The following is a 17,530-nucleotide window of genomic DNA, read 5'->3' as shown; positions in this document are numbered from 1 at the left end:
AAAAATGTTGAAAATCTATGTTTTAATAATTGCATTATTAAACGCATTGATCCATTATGTAACATTTTTTACGGCACAATCGTCTTAACCAAATGCAATTAACACTATCCTATTTTGTATAATTTACACTTTATATTAAAAAAAAAAACAAAAAAAAAAAACAAACAAGACATAAATTTGGGTGGTTAGCTTATATGAACCCCCAACCTCCATACCTAAAGTTAGGCATGTTATTATTTTAAAATGAAAAACAATTTTAATTTTAATTTTAAACTGGTTTTATTTACTGTTTTTTTAAAAACTGTTTTAATCAGCATTTCTTAATGAAGAGGAACTTAAATAACATTCAGAATGGAGTGAGAGTAGCCGCAGATCCGATCCGATAGTGATATTAGAGAGCGTAGATGACGGGCTACGTTTAGGCTATTATCTACGCTCTGCTGTAGTTCGTAAAATCTATCAGCTGTATTTGCTTTGTGGGTTAAGTGGGAGGCCAAAGTTTCCCTTAGAGTAGGGTCCCGTCTCCTCAACGAAGTTGTGTAAAATTTACGCAACCTCGTGCAGCTAAACGTACTCCTGTTGCCTGCACTTATCCAAACCGTTTTCAGCCGTTTGCTAATGACAGAACTTGAGAGTTGTTTGCCATCCACAAAATTAGTGAAGGCGTAACGCGTCTCGCATTCGTCATTAACACACGGCCGAATCCATTGGATAAATTTCTCAGCCAACCGATAATCATCGTCCAAGAGAATGATCCTAGCAGCTCCACTAGTAGACGTAGTCTTGTGTCTAGCTGCTAGGATCATCCACTGGGTTCCTCTTTTCTCGGCATTTAGAATCTCTTTGCAAGTGAGATTCTTTAGACAACCGCTGCGTTGGTCGGAATTTAATACGAGCAGCATCATTATATAATCTCTGACTCGTACAAATTCCGACTCATCGCAGATGAAGTCTTCGTCCTCAGACTTGCGCAGAATTTCTAAAGCCTGGACTTTTGCAGGGTTGTTGCTACTGGTAAGCAGGTGGAATTCGTCATGACGAAGCCTTTCCTGCATATCAGTTGCAACCACCTCTGCGTGCCGAACCCTTTTCTGCCGACCAAGAGCCGAGTTCCATTTCTCGGTCTGCAGCAAAAGGTCAGTGGCAAAATCCTGAAAAGTAGCAACTTTGGCTAAGATAGCAAACTTCAAGAACCTTCTATATGAATCAATGTACACTAGTGTAGTTGAAACCGATATCGGTTTCTTTCCATCTAGTGACTTTACATGTAAATTTGTAAAACACTCGCGCATTTTGTCAGCATTTACCATACCGTCCAAACCACCAACAAGTGAGGAAAGCCTGTGGAGGCGAACAATATGTTGCTGAGCGTTCTCCTCCTCTAGGAGTCCTCCATCCATGTTGGTTAGGTATTTCTTAAACCTCTTGAAGCTATCGTATAGGGCGACTCGTTTATATGTAGAAGGCGCTTCTTCTTCCGATAATGATTTAGCTGAAAGAACAAAAAAACATCATACAAAATGTTTAATTTGTTGTACAATAAGAATAAATCTTTAGTAATTATTGTTTTTATTAGATTTCTCAATATTATTTTATTCCATTATTTTTTAATTATTTATTTAGGCACATGGCCAAGGAAAGCCAAATAGCCAACTTTTCTGAACTGGACCCTGGGATTGAAAGGTGAGCACCTTAGCCACTAATCATACATTAATTGTAATTAATGTTAATGGCTAGAGTAAGAAGAAATTAAAATGGAAACAGAATGGTCAATACACCAGTATCCTAATGAATTATCAGAAAATCCAAATATGACTTATATATTATTTCTTACCTGTTTTATTTTTTCTCATTAATCGTATGTATTCAGAAGTGCCTATTATAGAAAAATGAAATATCAATCAATTTTACAGTATACTGTAGTTATTTTGTATATTTTGTTTAAGGATGTTCGTGGAGTGAAATATTGCCACTGGACAACTAAACTTATTGAAAGAATTTTTAACAGATTCTACAACAAATAACATAACTGTATGATGCAGTTTGAAATAATGACTATTGTCATTTAATATTTATAGTTTAATGATTATAGCCATTTTCACGTAAGCGTATCCTAGCAACACTCAAAAGAACTAAAAAACCAAGAACGGTCGCTTAAAATGTGTAAATATTAACAGTCCGGCTCAATCAACATCATTATTCTCAACTTCAACGATTTGGTAACTCAACGCAATTCAATGATTTGGGATCTGAACATGGTAAATTTTAAAGTGTGCACAAGAATTAAATTGCACCCTCTATTACTTAGTTCTCAATATTTCTTAATAATGATCTATTGAATAAAGGATTGAAAGACTAATCAAAATTAATACAACATACCTTTATCAATTTTGTGAAATTGAGTGAGATGCCTTCCAACTCTTGCTCTTTTCATGCTGCATCCCGGAAACGGACAAGAGTCGAGTTCTGACTTGTCGCGTTTCAACTTGAGACTGCCTTCATCTGCAATTTCCATTGCATCTTCTCGTAATAAACCATGCTTTCTGCTCATTAGATGCCGTACAAGTTGCTGAACCTTTGCTTTACACTTTGGCAAAGGGCATTGTCTTGTGCGTTTTTTACCCTTCTTGGGCTCCTGGTGAATTTAGAAAATAAATAACATTTGAGTTGAAATAATACAGTGACAATAAAGTTATGATTTTATAATTTAACATCTGCACAATTCGAGTTTCACTCTCTCCACTGTTCTAGGTCTTACTAAATACCACCCAAGCCCTATCAAGTCCCAACAAACCAACCCTATCAATTATTAGTATAACCATTATTCATTACATCGACAATGTATACTGTTAATGACCTAATTAGCGTCACTCTCCAATAATTATTAGAAATATAAAATTATCGATTGAATAAGCTGCGCCCCTAATTGTATTTTGTAGGACATTTACGGAATAGTATAAAGTGTAAAGTAAAAAATGTTAAAATAATGGATCAATGCGTCAATAATGCGATTATTAACATACATTTACAACATTTTTGACAATTCTATTGATGAAATTGTTAAAAAATGTACCTTATTAATATTGTCGTCTACATCACTGCTACTGCCAAACATATCGCTACCACTATCGGACTCTGAATCGGATCTGCTGTCGTCACTAACACTACTACTGCTATCCATCTCAATCTCTTCTTCACTAAGAAATGTTGATTTAGGCTAGTGGTAAAAAAATAAAAACAGTATAAAATAAAATTGTTTTTCATTTTTAAACACTTATAACATGCCCAAATTTAGGTACAGTACCCAAACTTTATTAGTTTGCTTATTAGTTAAACTAACCCACAGTAGCTAATCTTCATTAAAGTTTAGCTACAGTAGGTTATAATTAATTTACAACAATTAAAAAATACAACAGAAATATCTTACTATTCTATCTGCCATACCTCCTTGAGTCTACTGCAGTATTCTCTGTGTATTAATGTAGTACTACTATAGTAGGTGTGACTGGAATGAGAGTTTTTTTTTCTGAATTGAAGTTTTTGTCATTGAAGTTTCTTGCATTGACCAATCAATGAAATAGATCAAATTGACCAATCACATAGATGATAGAGCCAGCACCACACTGTCCAGGAAGAAATTCAGGGTTATAATATGGTTTAATGGACTTAAACCCCCTCCCCCTCCTAACCCTAACCGAAAATCATCTAATTTTTATGGCAATTATATTAAATCAATTAAATAATAAACATTTATTGAAAAATATGCTAATTAATTTGTTTATACAGTAATTAATATTAATTAATAAAGAATTTATTTTTTTTGTTTTGTTCATATTTCCAATCAATTTGATTTTTTTACTTCAAAAACTAATTTTTAAATTACAAATTACAATTAGGCCTATGGGACATAAGGATAGGAATTTATATAGTAAACCATATTATACCCCTGAGTTCAGGGTTCAAATATGGTTTAATGGACCTAATTGTTATTAATTATTAATTGTAATTATTATCTTTAAATATGGTTTAATGAGTCCCGGGTCATAAAGCCACGTACCATATTATACCCCTGAATTCAGGGTTAAAATATGGTTTAATGGACTTGATCCCCGGGTAATAAAGCCACGTACCATATTATACCCCTGGATTCAGGGTTAAAATATGGTTTATTGGACTTGATCCCCGGGTTCATAAAGCCACGTACCATATTATACCCCTGAAGTCAGGGTTAAAATATGGTTTAATGGACTTAAACCCCCTCCCACATGGTTTAATGGACTTAATTGTTATTAACTATTAATTATAATTATTAATTATCTTATCTTATCTACTTAATTGTTATTAACTATTAATTATAATTATTAATTATCTTATCTTAAAATATGGTTTAATGATCCCCGGGTCATAAAGCCACGTACCATATTATACCCCTGAAGTCAGGGTTAAAATATGGTTTATTGGACTTGATCCCCGGGCCATAAAGCCACGTACCATATTATACCCCTGAAGTCAGGGTTAAAATATGGTTTAATGGACTTAAGCCCCCTCCCAAATATGGTTTAATTATTAATTATCTTATATCTAATCTTATCTTAAAATATGGTTTAATGAGCCCCGGGTCATAAAGATGGTTTAATGAACTTAAATTTAATTAATATTAATACCGGTAATGATTTTCCTAAAAAGTACCAAGCCAGTAAAATTCTATAAACCTATAGATGCTAAAAACATATATATCAATATAACATAATTGAATTTTAATTAAATTTAAGCTGTAATTCTACAATGGTAATTTCTGAAGCCTATACACTTTTTTGTTAATATACCGGTACTGAAATTGTTTAAAAAAGTAACATATAATAATGATTTTCATAAAAATTACCAAGTCAGCAAAATTCTATAAAACTATAGATGCTAAAAACATATATATTATTAAAACATAATTGAATTTTAATTAAATTTAGACTGTAATTCTATATTGGTTATTTCTGAAGCCTACAGAAGTAGTACCGGCCGCCCTATCTAGCCTACTTTATAGGCTAGGCCTGGGCCTAGCACATTTTGTTTGGTCTGGCTGGGCATATTATCATGTCCATTTCATTAACTGTAAGTTTTACAATAAATATAATGTATATATAATATAAATCAAACAATAAAATAAAAATAAATTTGATATTAAATTATTTATTTCAATATTTTATTTGCCAGGCCCTCTATAGTTTAGAAAATTAAAGCCCTAAAAAGAGGGCGATACCAGGAAAACAAGCCATCGACATAATGGTTTGCAGTCGAAAACGGTATGAAATCGAAAAAAAGATATTTTAAAAGTATTTATTCCTTAACCAGCCACCAACTCAGTTTCCCTAAATAATATATTGCTTGTCGCAAAATAAAACGATAATCTACTTCATGATGGGACATCACGCCGCTCCAACCATAACATAACCCCGATGCGCCCCCTAGAGTTTGGAACATAGAGCCTTAATACCATATTTTAACCATAAATTCAGGGTTAAAAATATGGTTTACTGTATAAAATCCTATCCTTATGTCCCATAATTGTAATTTAAAAATTAATTTTTGAAGTGAAAAAGTCAAATAGAATAATATAATAATGAATGAATGAATAAATATGAACAAAAAAAAACAAAAAACCAAAAAAAAAAAAAAATTCTTCATTAATTAATTAAAATCAATTATAAACAAATTAATTAGCATATTTTCAATACATTTTTATTATTTAACGTCCTTTTAATTCTTATGTGAATCATTAGCACCCTTTTTTAAAGTGGAGATTCCTAACAGCTTGTATTTAATTATGAAACATTATGTATTGTTTAGGGCAATCATTTTTTTTCTTTATGATTTTAAGTTTTCTTTATTTAAAAAAATTAGCAGATGAGCTAGACATGTACTGAAAATAGCATAGTCAACTGTAGTATTATTTTTCAGTGGTGGCAAATATCCTATCAGAGATTTTCTATATACAGTAACATATTTAATAGCTAATAGCAAGCCTAACGTAATTCAAACAATTAAAATCATAGAACAAACTGGAATGTATTGGTTGTATGCTACACAATATTTTCCTTAATTCCATTATTGTAACCTTACTGCACTCTTTCAATCTAATTCCATGGTCAGAAGGCTGTGTTGAGTAATTTACAATACTGTACATAGGAAATAACAATGTGACCTAATTGTTCAACCAAGACTATCCAAACCCCTATTTTAAGAATGGTTGAGTCCATTATTTGCTTTTCAATGTTATACAGAGTAGCCTTCAGTTAATTCTTTGTCTGTAGGTTCTAGATCATTCTGCATCAAGTCTTGAACCACACTGTTGTGTACAGGCACCTCAAAGCAAGGTTTGAACAGATGTGTAGGAGGCCCTGATCACCCGTTCAAAGCAAGGTTTGAATCGAAATGTAACAGGTTAACTTAGGTTATCTATCTTATTGATTGAACGTTAAATATAAACAGTTAGCTTGTGCTCAAATCATAGTTGCCATTTCTGGCATTATTATGCTTTTTGGCATATTTGGAGGCCCACGGCATCTGGCATAATGCCGCTGCATTATTTAGCCGTTTTTAGCATAATCTGGCATAATTTTGTGTTTTTTGAACAACCAAAAAAATAATATACCACAGAACAAAAATAAAATATTTTTTTTATGAAAATCTTGCAATTTAATACATATTATCACCTTATACAATATCATATCGTACAAAACAGATCTGTTCGGGTTTTCCGTACAATAGTTCTTCCATCCTTTCGTTTCGGACTTAATAGACTCTTCGGATAGGAAGGCTGCTCGAAAACTACTGTGTGTGCGATATTATAGGCAGTACAACAAATCCGAAGAGGCTAGCTATTGGCCAATTATGTTGCTCTATTTCAAAATAAATTAAATTACCTTTGTTTAAAACTATGTTTTATTTTAATTCTTTACCCAATGCCACCAACTTCTTTTTGACAATTTTGTTTTATGCTTTGCACTACAAGTACAATATCCTATAAAATTATTAAATTCTGAAATGTATTCATTTGATTGAATTTGATTAACTAAACAATGAATGATATTATGGAATCTGCATAATGGAAATATAGGCCTATACATCAAATATACATCAATTGAAATTTGTTGTGTTGGCGATTGAACCCACCCATGTTGCATTTCTTGGAGAAATAAACGGTACTATGGCAAGTTAAGTACCTTTGATGTCATTGAGGTTATTATGAGAGATATAGAGAAAATCTAGTTATTTTGTGATATTGCTTCACAGATGACCTGCAATTTAGTTAAATCTTGATTTTGCTGAGATTATTGTTTCTGATATTAAGATAATTGTAGCAAAACTTTCCTTTTAGCTCATTCACTGACCATCTATGATAACGCCTTGGTAAAAACCTGTGATATCACTAAGGTTATTGTGACTGAAACATTTTGACAAGTCTTTATATTTAATCAACGATATAAATCGCAGTAAGATGATTTTAAAATGGTATGGAACTGGTAATGGTTTGCTGTGATTCAAAATTCTTATCGTTTTGAAACTCTTGAATATTGTAATTGAAATTAAGTTTGTGTAATTCATTAGATTATGATGCCATAACTAATGTCATTTTCTTCATCTTCTGCAATGAACAAATTTTCTACCAATGGTGATGTCTTTTGTCCTATCTACTAGCAAAATGTATAGGTGACACAAAATAGCTATAATTAGCTATAGATCAGCTATTGTCTTTTGATCTTTATTTTGTATGGTTTCTAAAAGCTTAGTTAATCTCCAAGTTAAATACTAAATCCCAAATGTTTGGAATAAACACAACCTTTTTAAAATATTGTGTTGACTAGTTTCTAAGCTTTGTTATCTCCAGTCTAAATACTACTTCCCAAATATTAGTTGAAAAAGGTTTTTTTTCACCAGGCTCAATCTCTAGTTTAAATACTGCATCCCAAATGTCTCCTACATCTAATTGATCAAATAGGCAGAATTTTAACAAAAGGAGTAATTTTCCACTTTGATGCATTTCCCATAGATTCACAGCAATGGCGGTGGCAACAGAATTAGATTTTTCTGATCGGCACTTTCTTCGATTAAGCACCGTACAAAGTTATGGAATTCTTCATACTGTATCTCCCCACCACAGTGGTATGTGTCTTGTTTACAGTATCTTCATTATCTTTTTTTTTTATCTAAGTAGAACTTTTAATATAATACAAATATTTTGCATTCCATAATATGTCATATTTAATATTATTCACAGCAATCTCTTTTGTGTGAATTTTTGCTAAATATTAATATATAATTATAACATTTATTACAATCTTGTGCATTAAAAGAAATCATTTTCATTTCTCCTACATCTAATTGATCAAAGAGACAGCATTTTAACAAAAGGTAAACCGAAAAACTTGTTTTATTGGACTTAATCTCCAGTCTAAATACTACATCCCTAATGGTTTTGAAAAGGCTCAATGTCCAATTCAAATACATATAAAAAGGTATTTGTCTTTTTAGGTTGAGAATAAAAATACAGTTACTTTTTTTTTTTATCTTAAGTAGAACTTTTAATATAATACAAATATTTTACATTCTATAATATGTCATAGTGGTCAAATAGGAAGAATCTTAACCAAAATGGGATAATAACCAGTGCAAACATTACAGTTAAACAAATTATTAAAAGTCTTTGCTTCCTCTTCAACTCCTTTATCGCATCTGCTTAGGTTGGGTAGCAAATTATTAAATCATTTTGCACCATGATCAAGCACTGACTGAAACTGTGGAAAGAAATGGAACCTTTGGATGTAAAGTCTGTTGAATTCTGATGAAGTAAACCTTCTCAACACTTCTGTGTTCACTTATAAAGCTTTTAGTCATGCCGAATAAATAAATAATACAGTATATATCCTTTATCTTCTGGTGCATGGAATACATCATTAGTTCTTCATATTATTATATGTTTCCTACAGCTAAATGATCAAACAGGAGGAACTGTAACCAAAGTGCTACTTTTTTTTATCATCTCAATATTAAGTAGAACTTTTAATATAATACAAATATTTTACATTCCATAATATGCATATTTAATATTATTCACAGTCAATCTCTTTTGTGTGAATTTTTGTCCCAATTCAAATACTGCATCCCAAATGTTTAGATGTAAAGTCTTTTGTTGGCTTCATTACACGTGAAGCCATTCCATTGTAATTAATTAATCATATTTAATATTATTCACAGCAATCTTTTTGCTAAATATTTTGTAAAAACCTTTATTACAATCTTGTGCATTAAAAGAAATTATTTTCATTATGTCTCCTACATTCAATTAAAAACAGACAGCATTTTAACAAAAGGTAAACCGAAAAACTTGTTTTATCGGACTCTTATCTCCAGTCTAAATACTACATCCCAAATATTACTGAAAAGATGTAAAGTCTATTGAGAACCTTTCCAACACTAATAAATTTTGAAATACAATAACACGTTTGCATCTTTTGACATACTTCATTATTGTTTGATTGTCTTTTGTTGGCTTCATTCTAATATACGTGAAGCCATTCCATTGTAATATGTCTGCTACTTTCATCGTGTCGCTGTTATGTACAGCAAAGCACGACGAAACTGTCTTTTTTGTCGAGATTTCTCTCTCTACTTCAAACAATATCTCAGAAACGTTGTCACATTTCATTGTGCTTTCTTTCAGTATTTTCTTCCAAAAACGCTTGCAATTTTTCTGCCACATCAAGAAATAATAATATACAGTAATAACTTGTTTTATCGGACTCTATCTCCAGTCTAAATACTACATCCCAAATATTATTGAAAAGGCTCAATGTCCAATTCAAATACTGCATCCCAAATGTTTAGATGTAAAGTCTATTGAGAACCTTTCCAACACTTCTGTGTTCACTTCTTATCAGTGACAACTTTCTTTATCAGACTCAATCTCTTCCGTTAATAAGCAGATATTCTTCTGGGAAGAATATCTCATAATTTCTTTACTACAGGATTCTTACCTTCAAAGGTATTTGTCTTTTTAGGTTGAGAATAAAAATTACCTGTACACTTTTGTGTTCACTTCTTATCAGTGACAACTTTCTTTATCAGACTCAATCTCTTCCGTTAATAAGCAGATATTCTTCTGGGAAGAATATCTCATAATTTCTTTACTACAGGAGCTTCTCCACAGACAGTGTTGGTACCTCTGCTGCATTTGGATCAGTTGATAATTCAAAGTGTGTTACTGTTGTAATCCTCATATTTTTGTTAAAAGACCTGTAGCAGTCTTCAATTTTGTCAGTTTAGCAATGTCTAATAAAAGATTGGTTGTGACGAATTTTACCTATTAAATTTCTTCATCATTTTTGTGATGATCTGTCTTGCTCAGCCATTCACTTTGTGCAGTTGAGTGATGGTTTTTATGCATTCTTCGAAATTGGATAGTTTTGCAATTTCTAATAGAAGGTTTACTTCCAGTAAATTGTAGTTCATTGAATAAATCATTTCCATTCAGTGATTAAACGTTTCATCATTCGTGTCTGAATCGAATATATTAGGTATTTTGGAAATGCATTTTACGGATATTACAAACTGATTGCTCCTTTAGCTTTTTCTTTTTTTTGACATTTTCATGGTATTTGCGATTTGCAATTGTATTTGCGACGTTCTTCCAATTTTGGTAGTTTAGCAATTTCTAATAGAAGGTTTACTCCAGTAAATTCAGTAAGTTTATTAAATAAATCAAGTGACTAAACGATTCACTGAAAAATACATAAAAAAGGTATTTGTCTTTTTAGGTTGAGAATAAAAATTACCTGTACATTATTTTTTTGATGCATTAGAACTTGAATTACTGTAGATCATTCCTACTAAAATCAACCTCTGTAGATATTGCTTAACGATACCCTAAGTTTTATCTTTTTTTTAAATCTAATACAAAATAAAGAATTTAAGTACAAAAATATAGTACCTTATAACTATGTTTCGCGAATGCTCTTTGCTTTCTCAAGTAGACTGGTGCTGTTATTTTTAGTCTGGTCTAACATCACCTGTGTGTTGTTGACAGCAGTGATGCAACAAGAAGACGCTTATTATCACAAACAAGTTTATGGAATGGCTAGAACATTATGGAATAACAAGTGATTACATCAGTGGCAGTCATCATCAAACCTATATTTGAGAAAGATTTGAAGAATCATTGACTAACAACTAAGTCAACCTGTACAGACCAATAAAATTATGGAAATTAACCTGGATAACTATTTGAAGTCAACAATCACATGATATCCAATTAGTGTAACTCACCATCTATGGTAACTCTTGCACATAAGATACAAAGATGCTGAAACGTAGAGAAGATGATTTTATTTTTTTTTTAAATCAATAGATCCGATGAGCCTTGTAATTATTGTGCTTTGGTAGTCCTACAAAAGGCAACTTCAAACAAAAGAAATAATTGAGAAGATTCAGCGGTGTTCTATTATTTTCATGGAAACCCTCGAAACAAAGACTTTTTATACCACATATAACTAAATCCAAAAGATAAAATGGAAAGTTGTGGCTGCATTAAAGTGGCCTGTTAAACTGTGACCATATTTATATCGGAGAACAAGAAGTAAAAAAGAAAACACCAGTTTAATATCTCAACTTGCTTATCAATCAATCGGACATAGATCATGCAATTCAACTCAACCACAATGCAAAATTAGAACACTCAAATTACCAAGAAAGAAAAAGCCAGGTTTGAACAGTGGAACGACATGGTGAAAGGTCAAGAAGATTGAAAACAAGGTCACCTGTCAGCTTTAGAATGTGAATAGAGCATTTGCAAAACATATTTTTAATTTAATTGAGTTATTATTTTATTATTTTTATAGGATCAACAAAAAAGAATATCAAACTTGGATTAATGCTAAGTAATCTTTAAGAGAGGTTGATTTTAGTAGGAATGATCTATGGTGACCAAAGTTTTAGTGCATTGAATAAATTATGTTCAGTGTTTTCTTGTACTTGGCAATTTCTAATAAAAGGTTATATAGGACACTATATAGCCTTCATCATCTTGTGCATTTAATCATTTGCTCCATTCTTCATATGAGGATTTTAGGCTTTGTCTCGGATTTATAAGATCAACCTATCTCTCTCGGGTCATTAAACTGGTGATTTGATGATATTCAAGACTAAGTGTAATTAGTTGTTCTGGATAGGTTAATAAACGTGAAGGATTATCCATTTATCAACACTTAAATTTGTCATGGTGCAAAGTTAGCAAAAATAATTACATGTGGAATATCAAATACTTTTGTAATTGATTCGTTTAGAGTTAAAATAAAACCATTTTTAATGGCTTCAAATTACTTGGTAGTTGACTTTGTCCTCATTAGTTCTGCAAAAGTCAAAAACGACAATTCTTTCCCCATTGTGAGCAAATAAAACGTTGGCGGTCTTATTGTTGTTGTCTTGCCAAAGTCGACTTGCCTGTACCTCCCTTGCTTTCCAAAACCTAGTGTTATGGCTAGGGTGGATCTCACCAGCCATGTACACTATTCTCTCTTGCCACTTTCTATCTTCATCTCGTTAACAGGATCAAATCAGTATCACCGTGGACAAACCTATATCCGGTATTTTGTGGCTCCTTCCAAGGGTCCATTGAGGTGGCAGAATAGTATTACTGTACCTGTACCTCAATAAATTTTTATTCAAGTTCAAGAGAACTTGATAATGTGTCCTAAAGGTATGTGATCAAATAGGCAGAATTTTAACAACCTTGGTTGTCTTCCATTCTCTCCATGCTGTCTTTATCAACCTGAGTCGAGATCAAACTTTCTGGCTGGTACTGTAGAATCCTTCAATTCTAATATTCCATCAACGTCAATTTACCTAATGATATTCATTCAACATCACAACTCTTCAATTTAGATAGTTCAGCAATCTCAAGAAGAAGGTTAACTTATTCTTTTAAAGGTAACGAACCTACTGTAAGATCTAGTACATTGAATAAATCATTTCCTTTAAATTGTATCATGTTATGTTTCCTAAAGTTAGGTGGTCACATAAGCAGAATCTCAACCATATACAGTATGCAGGCAGTCTATGCAGTAAATTAAACTTAGTATAATGGTGACATCAATGAAAACCCAAAAAGGCTATGTAGTTACTATGCTAAAGGGAAATTTATTTATGCTGTTGAATTACTCTGCCACGTTATGTGGTATGATATGTGAGAGGACATATATCCATTCGTTGGCACTCTCAGTTCCATTGCAAGGTTCAGCCTCACACTTTTTAAGGGTTCCCTTTTTCCTTCCTGAAGAAGCCTATGCATGGGGGATGTGCAGGTGTTTTGGTGATGCCACCTGCCAGAGATGTCACACGAAATCCATGATTCATTTGCTGTTCCACCACAAGGTTCAGCCTCACATTTTTTATTGTTCCTTTTCTTCTTTCTTGAAGGAGTCTTCGCATAAGGTAAACAAAACTAATGCCCATGATTCAGTGACAACAAAGTATTGTACCCTATATCTATAATTTATAAAATCCAATTCAATCAATTCACGTTTATTTCAAAACAAAGTCCACATCATAACACATAACAATATTCAATAAATTAATGTAAGTAAGTAAAAAATCACAAGTTATATTGGCTATACTGTTACGTAAAAGTATACATGAAATTATGTATACAGAAGTTCAATCCATTTCTGTGCAACTACTACTACTATACTACTAATTTATTAAAAAAACAAAAATCATCTACATGGTCGTTTCGCAGATGAAACTTCTTCTTTGGCCACCACCACCGCATTGTATTCGGATCTGGATTTTTCGACGCTTACTATGAGCGGTACGTCGTCGTTGACTTTCAAAATTGGATACGGATGCGTGTTACTGCTCTATCAGGATCAGAACTGCATAATTCACACACATAAAACACTGAGAGTAATAAAGAGAATCTATGCTTGATTGTTTTACACTCGAAAAATTTATTAGTATTTTGTAATAAAATAAAGATAATTCAAATTGTCACATGATGCATTAATAAATTAAAGTTCATAAACGTCCAAATACTAGTTTCCTACCATTGGTATTAAAATAATTCAATTCAATTCAAATAAAGATTTATTTCTTTCATATTTTAGAGTTATAATAAAGTAAATCATAATGTATGAAAAAGGTTATTAAGTTGAAAATGTAGCAGATATATTTTCATGTTTCGTTCTGCTCTGCATGCGGGATGTGTGTGTGTCTTCTAGTGACTGGCTGACGTTCATGATTTAACGTTACCGCTCCAAGAATTTACTACAATACATTGTTTGTTGTAATATTGATGTTACTATACCTTTCAATGTTCATAAATGTTAATATGCTGGTGCTTCCTATTCCATCTGTCTTTGGTACAGTTCTTGACCATTCATTGATTGTTTCAGAATTTTTTACCAGCATCGAACCATGCTCCATTTTTATGTTCACCGGTTTAATGGGGTTTTTTGTACGGTGTTCGAATCTACAGATTCTAGTAGGTCCAAGAGACATAATGCATACAGGACTTGTTTCGCTCCTTTGTACATTATTAAGATAGCATTCCGCTGAATCCTCTGCTCTTGTCAAAGTCACCATAATGTAACTATGACCAGTCGCAATGTGTATCCATTCACGCATTTCGAGTAGAAATTTCGGCCAGTAACACAGAGGACTTCTTGTTGTATCGTCGATGTTTGTGTGAACTCCTATTTGGAATGATAACTCCAAATCACCGTACGCTGCACATCTAATGTGATCTACTTCACTGATCACATTGCGTAATTTATATATAGAAGTGAATAAATGTATTTTCCTACATTTTTAAAAAATAGTGTGTGCTATCCGTCTATGTAGCAGATGTACACGTACACATTTCAGGTTTCCTTCCGGTCTGCATACGGTGTGTGAAGGAAAACCGAAATAAAACTCCATACTGTCTATTTTTATACCATCTCCGTTGCGATGAATGTTAACTACACGCGATTTGTCAACAAACAACAAAACCGATGAATGGTTATCGATTACTAATGTGTGTGTGTGCGCGCTTTTAAATTCGTATTGAATATATCGTGCCTCCTCTTGCTCCTCATACCCTGCTTAATTTGCGTAGGGTTTTCGAATGACAGGCACAAACGGGTGTAATTCTATCGTTAGTTACTGCAGTGTTACAATAAAACCATCGGCAATATGGAAATAAGCGTCACCGTCGGTCAATGTATACACCGGTCCCAAAGAGTCAGGGTCAATTACTTTTTAAGAAATTATTATGTTTAATATGTATTATTATTATTTATAGTTTAATATAAGCGAATAAAAAATGCTATGTTTTAAATTTTATTTAGTTCTCTCTCGCTCCTCCTTTCTCCTTCTCCTTCTCCTTATTAATTTTGTTATCGAATGATGATTCGACTATGACACCTGTATAAACGGAATTTAATTTCCAAAATTAAAACACTGCATAATTGTTACTATAAAAACTGTCTGCTTTGCTTTTATCGATTACAATGGAAATGGCCATGGCGTGTGTCAGTGTACACACCAGGTCACAAAGCTATAAAGAAATATTTTTAATTGTTATCCCAAATATGTGTGATATAGTAATTCGTTTCCATATTTGATATATTAAAAATTTGAACTGGCTGCCTCTAGGCGCCTAGTCGTAAATCCAATCCTAGATTCTATATCTACGCCGATATCGCGCCCTCTATAGTTTTTGATAAATTAGTAATAATGTTATGATATCGGTAGATTGTAAGCCAGCTGAATGGGTAGTTCTTGAGTCTCGTAATGTAACGCTGTAGCATTAGGCTAGGGTTCGAGACTCGTATTTGATACATATATTTGTTTTACTCACCATTGACCATCATCTTTTCTTATCATTTTCCTTGAGGGATGTTTTTTTTAAATGAAAATATAACATCAAGTCAATGATAACAGCGCGCTTCATTGTTAAGCATGCAGGTAGACCATGATAACAGCGCGGCGCTTTATAGGCATTTTTTTTACTAGAATCGGTCGTATACATTTTCTTTATATTCGATGAGAAGTGTATAAAATAATTACGGAGATGTATTTTCTTACAGTACACATACTATCTGTGTTCATTATAAAGTGCGCGTTTATCAATGCTATTCTTGTCTGTAATGATTAAAACAGAGAACGAGACGGCTAAATTTCATTCGTTTTATTGGCAACACACGCACACACACAAAAAAAAAACCCACATGTATACAATGTCATTTATAAAAGACCATAAACATAATATGAATATACATATAAAAAGTTCATAACGTTTGTTTTGAACACGTACACCGTGAAAGTTTCTTTTCACCAGTCTTGTAAACCAATGGTCTGAATCTGTGCAGTTTGTCCTTTTCTATAATTTCATCTTCTACCAGTCTTATATGGCGTAAATAAGTGTCCACGTCGTGTCCAAATTGTTCTCTCAGTTTAATCTCCGTACCCTCGGACAACATTCCAATCCACGCTTTTCGTAGTTGCGACGGTTCGGCTTCAAGAAATTGCGGTTCTTCTAACTTGAATCTTAATATATCGTGATCTACTACCTCGGTTGTGGGATTTTTACAGTTCTCAAAGACATCCTTGACAATTCGTGTGGCTTCTGACGCATTGCAAGAGCGAGGAATTGCAATAGATACAGCATTACAACTAATAGACGATGCTGAAAAAGCACTGGCATTTAAGAGAAGCGACGAATATTACAAGGCATTAATGAGCGACGCAAAGAAATTTGCATCAAAATGTGAAATTCCAACGGAGTTCAAACAAGATCGTCAAAGACGACGAAAGCAACAAAGCGGTGAATTGGCAGGAGATGAGTTGTTCAATATGTCCCATAAAGCATATAGGTTTTTGTTATTGTATTGCAGTTGTGCTGTATGCGAAATCCGCGCGTTTTATTTTTAAAAGTTAACCATTATTGTTGTACTCGGAAGCGGTTGATTTTTTTTAAAAATTGTTTGGTACAACTTGTGGGTACAATTACTATATTTTCCAAACTAGTGATCAAGCGGAGGGTGAGGCCTGTCTCCACTCTTCATTGATTTTTTGTTTTTTGATTCTTCAATTTTGTAAATATTTTTTTGGGCAGTATTCAACAAAGGATCTACTGGCCATATGCATGACTTCAGCTCATTCATGGAATGGCCATTATATCGGTTTCCATCATTGGTTTTTTTTGCCTCTGACTTTTCTAGTTTCTCCTCTTTCTCAACTTGTATACCTCCTTCTCAAGATTCTCTATCCTTCTATTATCACTCATTCTGGAAAAATATATGTTCCCTACAGAAAAGTGATCATATAGGCAGAAGCTTAACCAAAAGAGCATGTTATTTTACAGTTTTTCTATAATTTAGAAATAACTAACAATATAACAATATACAGTATATACTTCATCATTATATAACTATTATATGTTTCCTACAGCTAAATGATCAAAGAGGAAGAATTGTAACCAAAGTGTTATTAAACCTTTATT

The 17,530-nt window shown here is 32.6% G+C and overlaps 1 protein-coding gene across 19 annotated transcripts in view; it reads left to right on the top strand.

Moving 5' to 3' along the window:
• LOC140047394 (uncharacterized) overlaps positions 1-17,530 on the top strand; it is a 65,354-nt gene that overhangs the window by 8,769 nt on the left and 39,055 nt on the right. For 11 of the 19 annotated variants that reach the window (XR_011844934.1, XR_011844946.1, XR_011844943.1 and 8 more), the window contains one exon: positions 1,624-1,683. The exons of 1 other annotated variant lie outside the window; for it this stretch is intronic. Coding sequence is in view for 6 of the 18 variants with exons in the window: in XM_072092405.1 (XP_071948506.1) it covers positions 1,628-1,683 (56 nt within the window). In the remaining 12 variants the exon portion in view is untranslated. Of the gene's footprint in view, positions 1-1,623; positions 1,684-6,305; positions 6,429-8,044; positions 8,158-11,044; positions 11,149-17,478; positions 17,494-17,530 lie in introns of those variants that run through there. 7 more of the 19 variants (XR_011844940.1, XR_011844936.1, XR_011844942.1 and 4 more) reach the window with 6 other exon arrangements.

The sequence above is a fragment of the Antedon mediterranea genome, chromosome 4, assembly GCF_964355755.1.
Source record: "Antedon mediterranea chromosome 4, ecAntMedi1.1, whole genome shotgun sequence".
In the NCBI taxonomy this organism is placed as follows: Eukaryota; Metazoa; Echinodermata; class Crinoidea; order Comatulida; family Antedonidae; genus Antedon; species Antedon mediterranea.
This window is presented reverse-complemented; position numbering and strand designations above follow the sequence as displayed.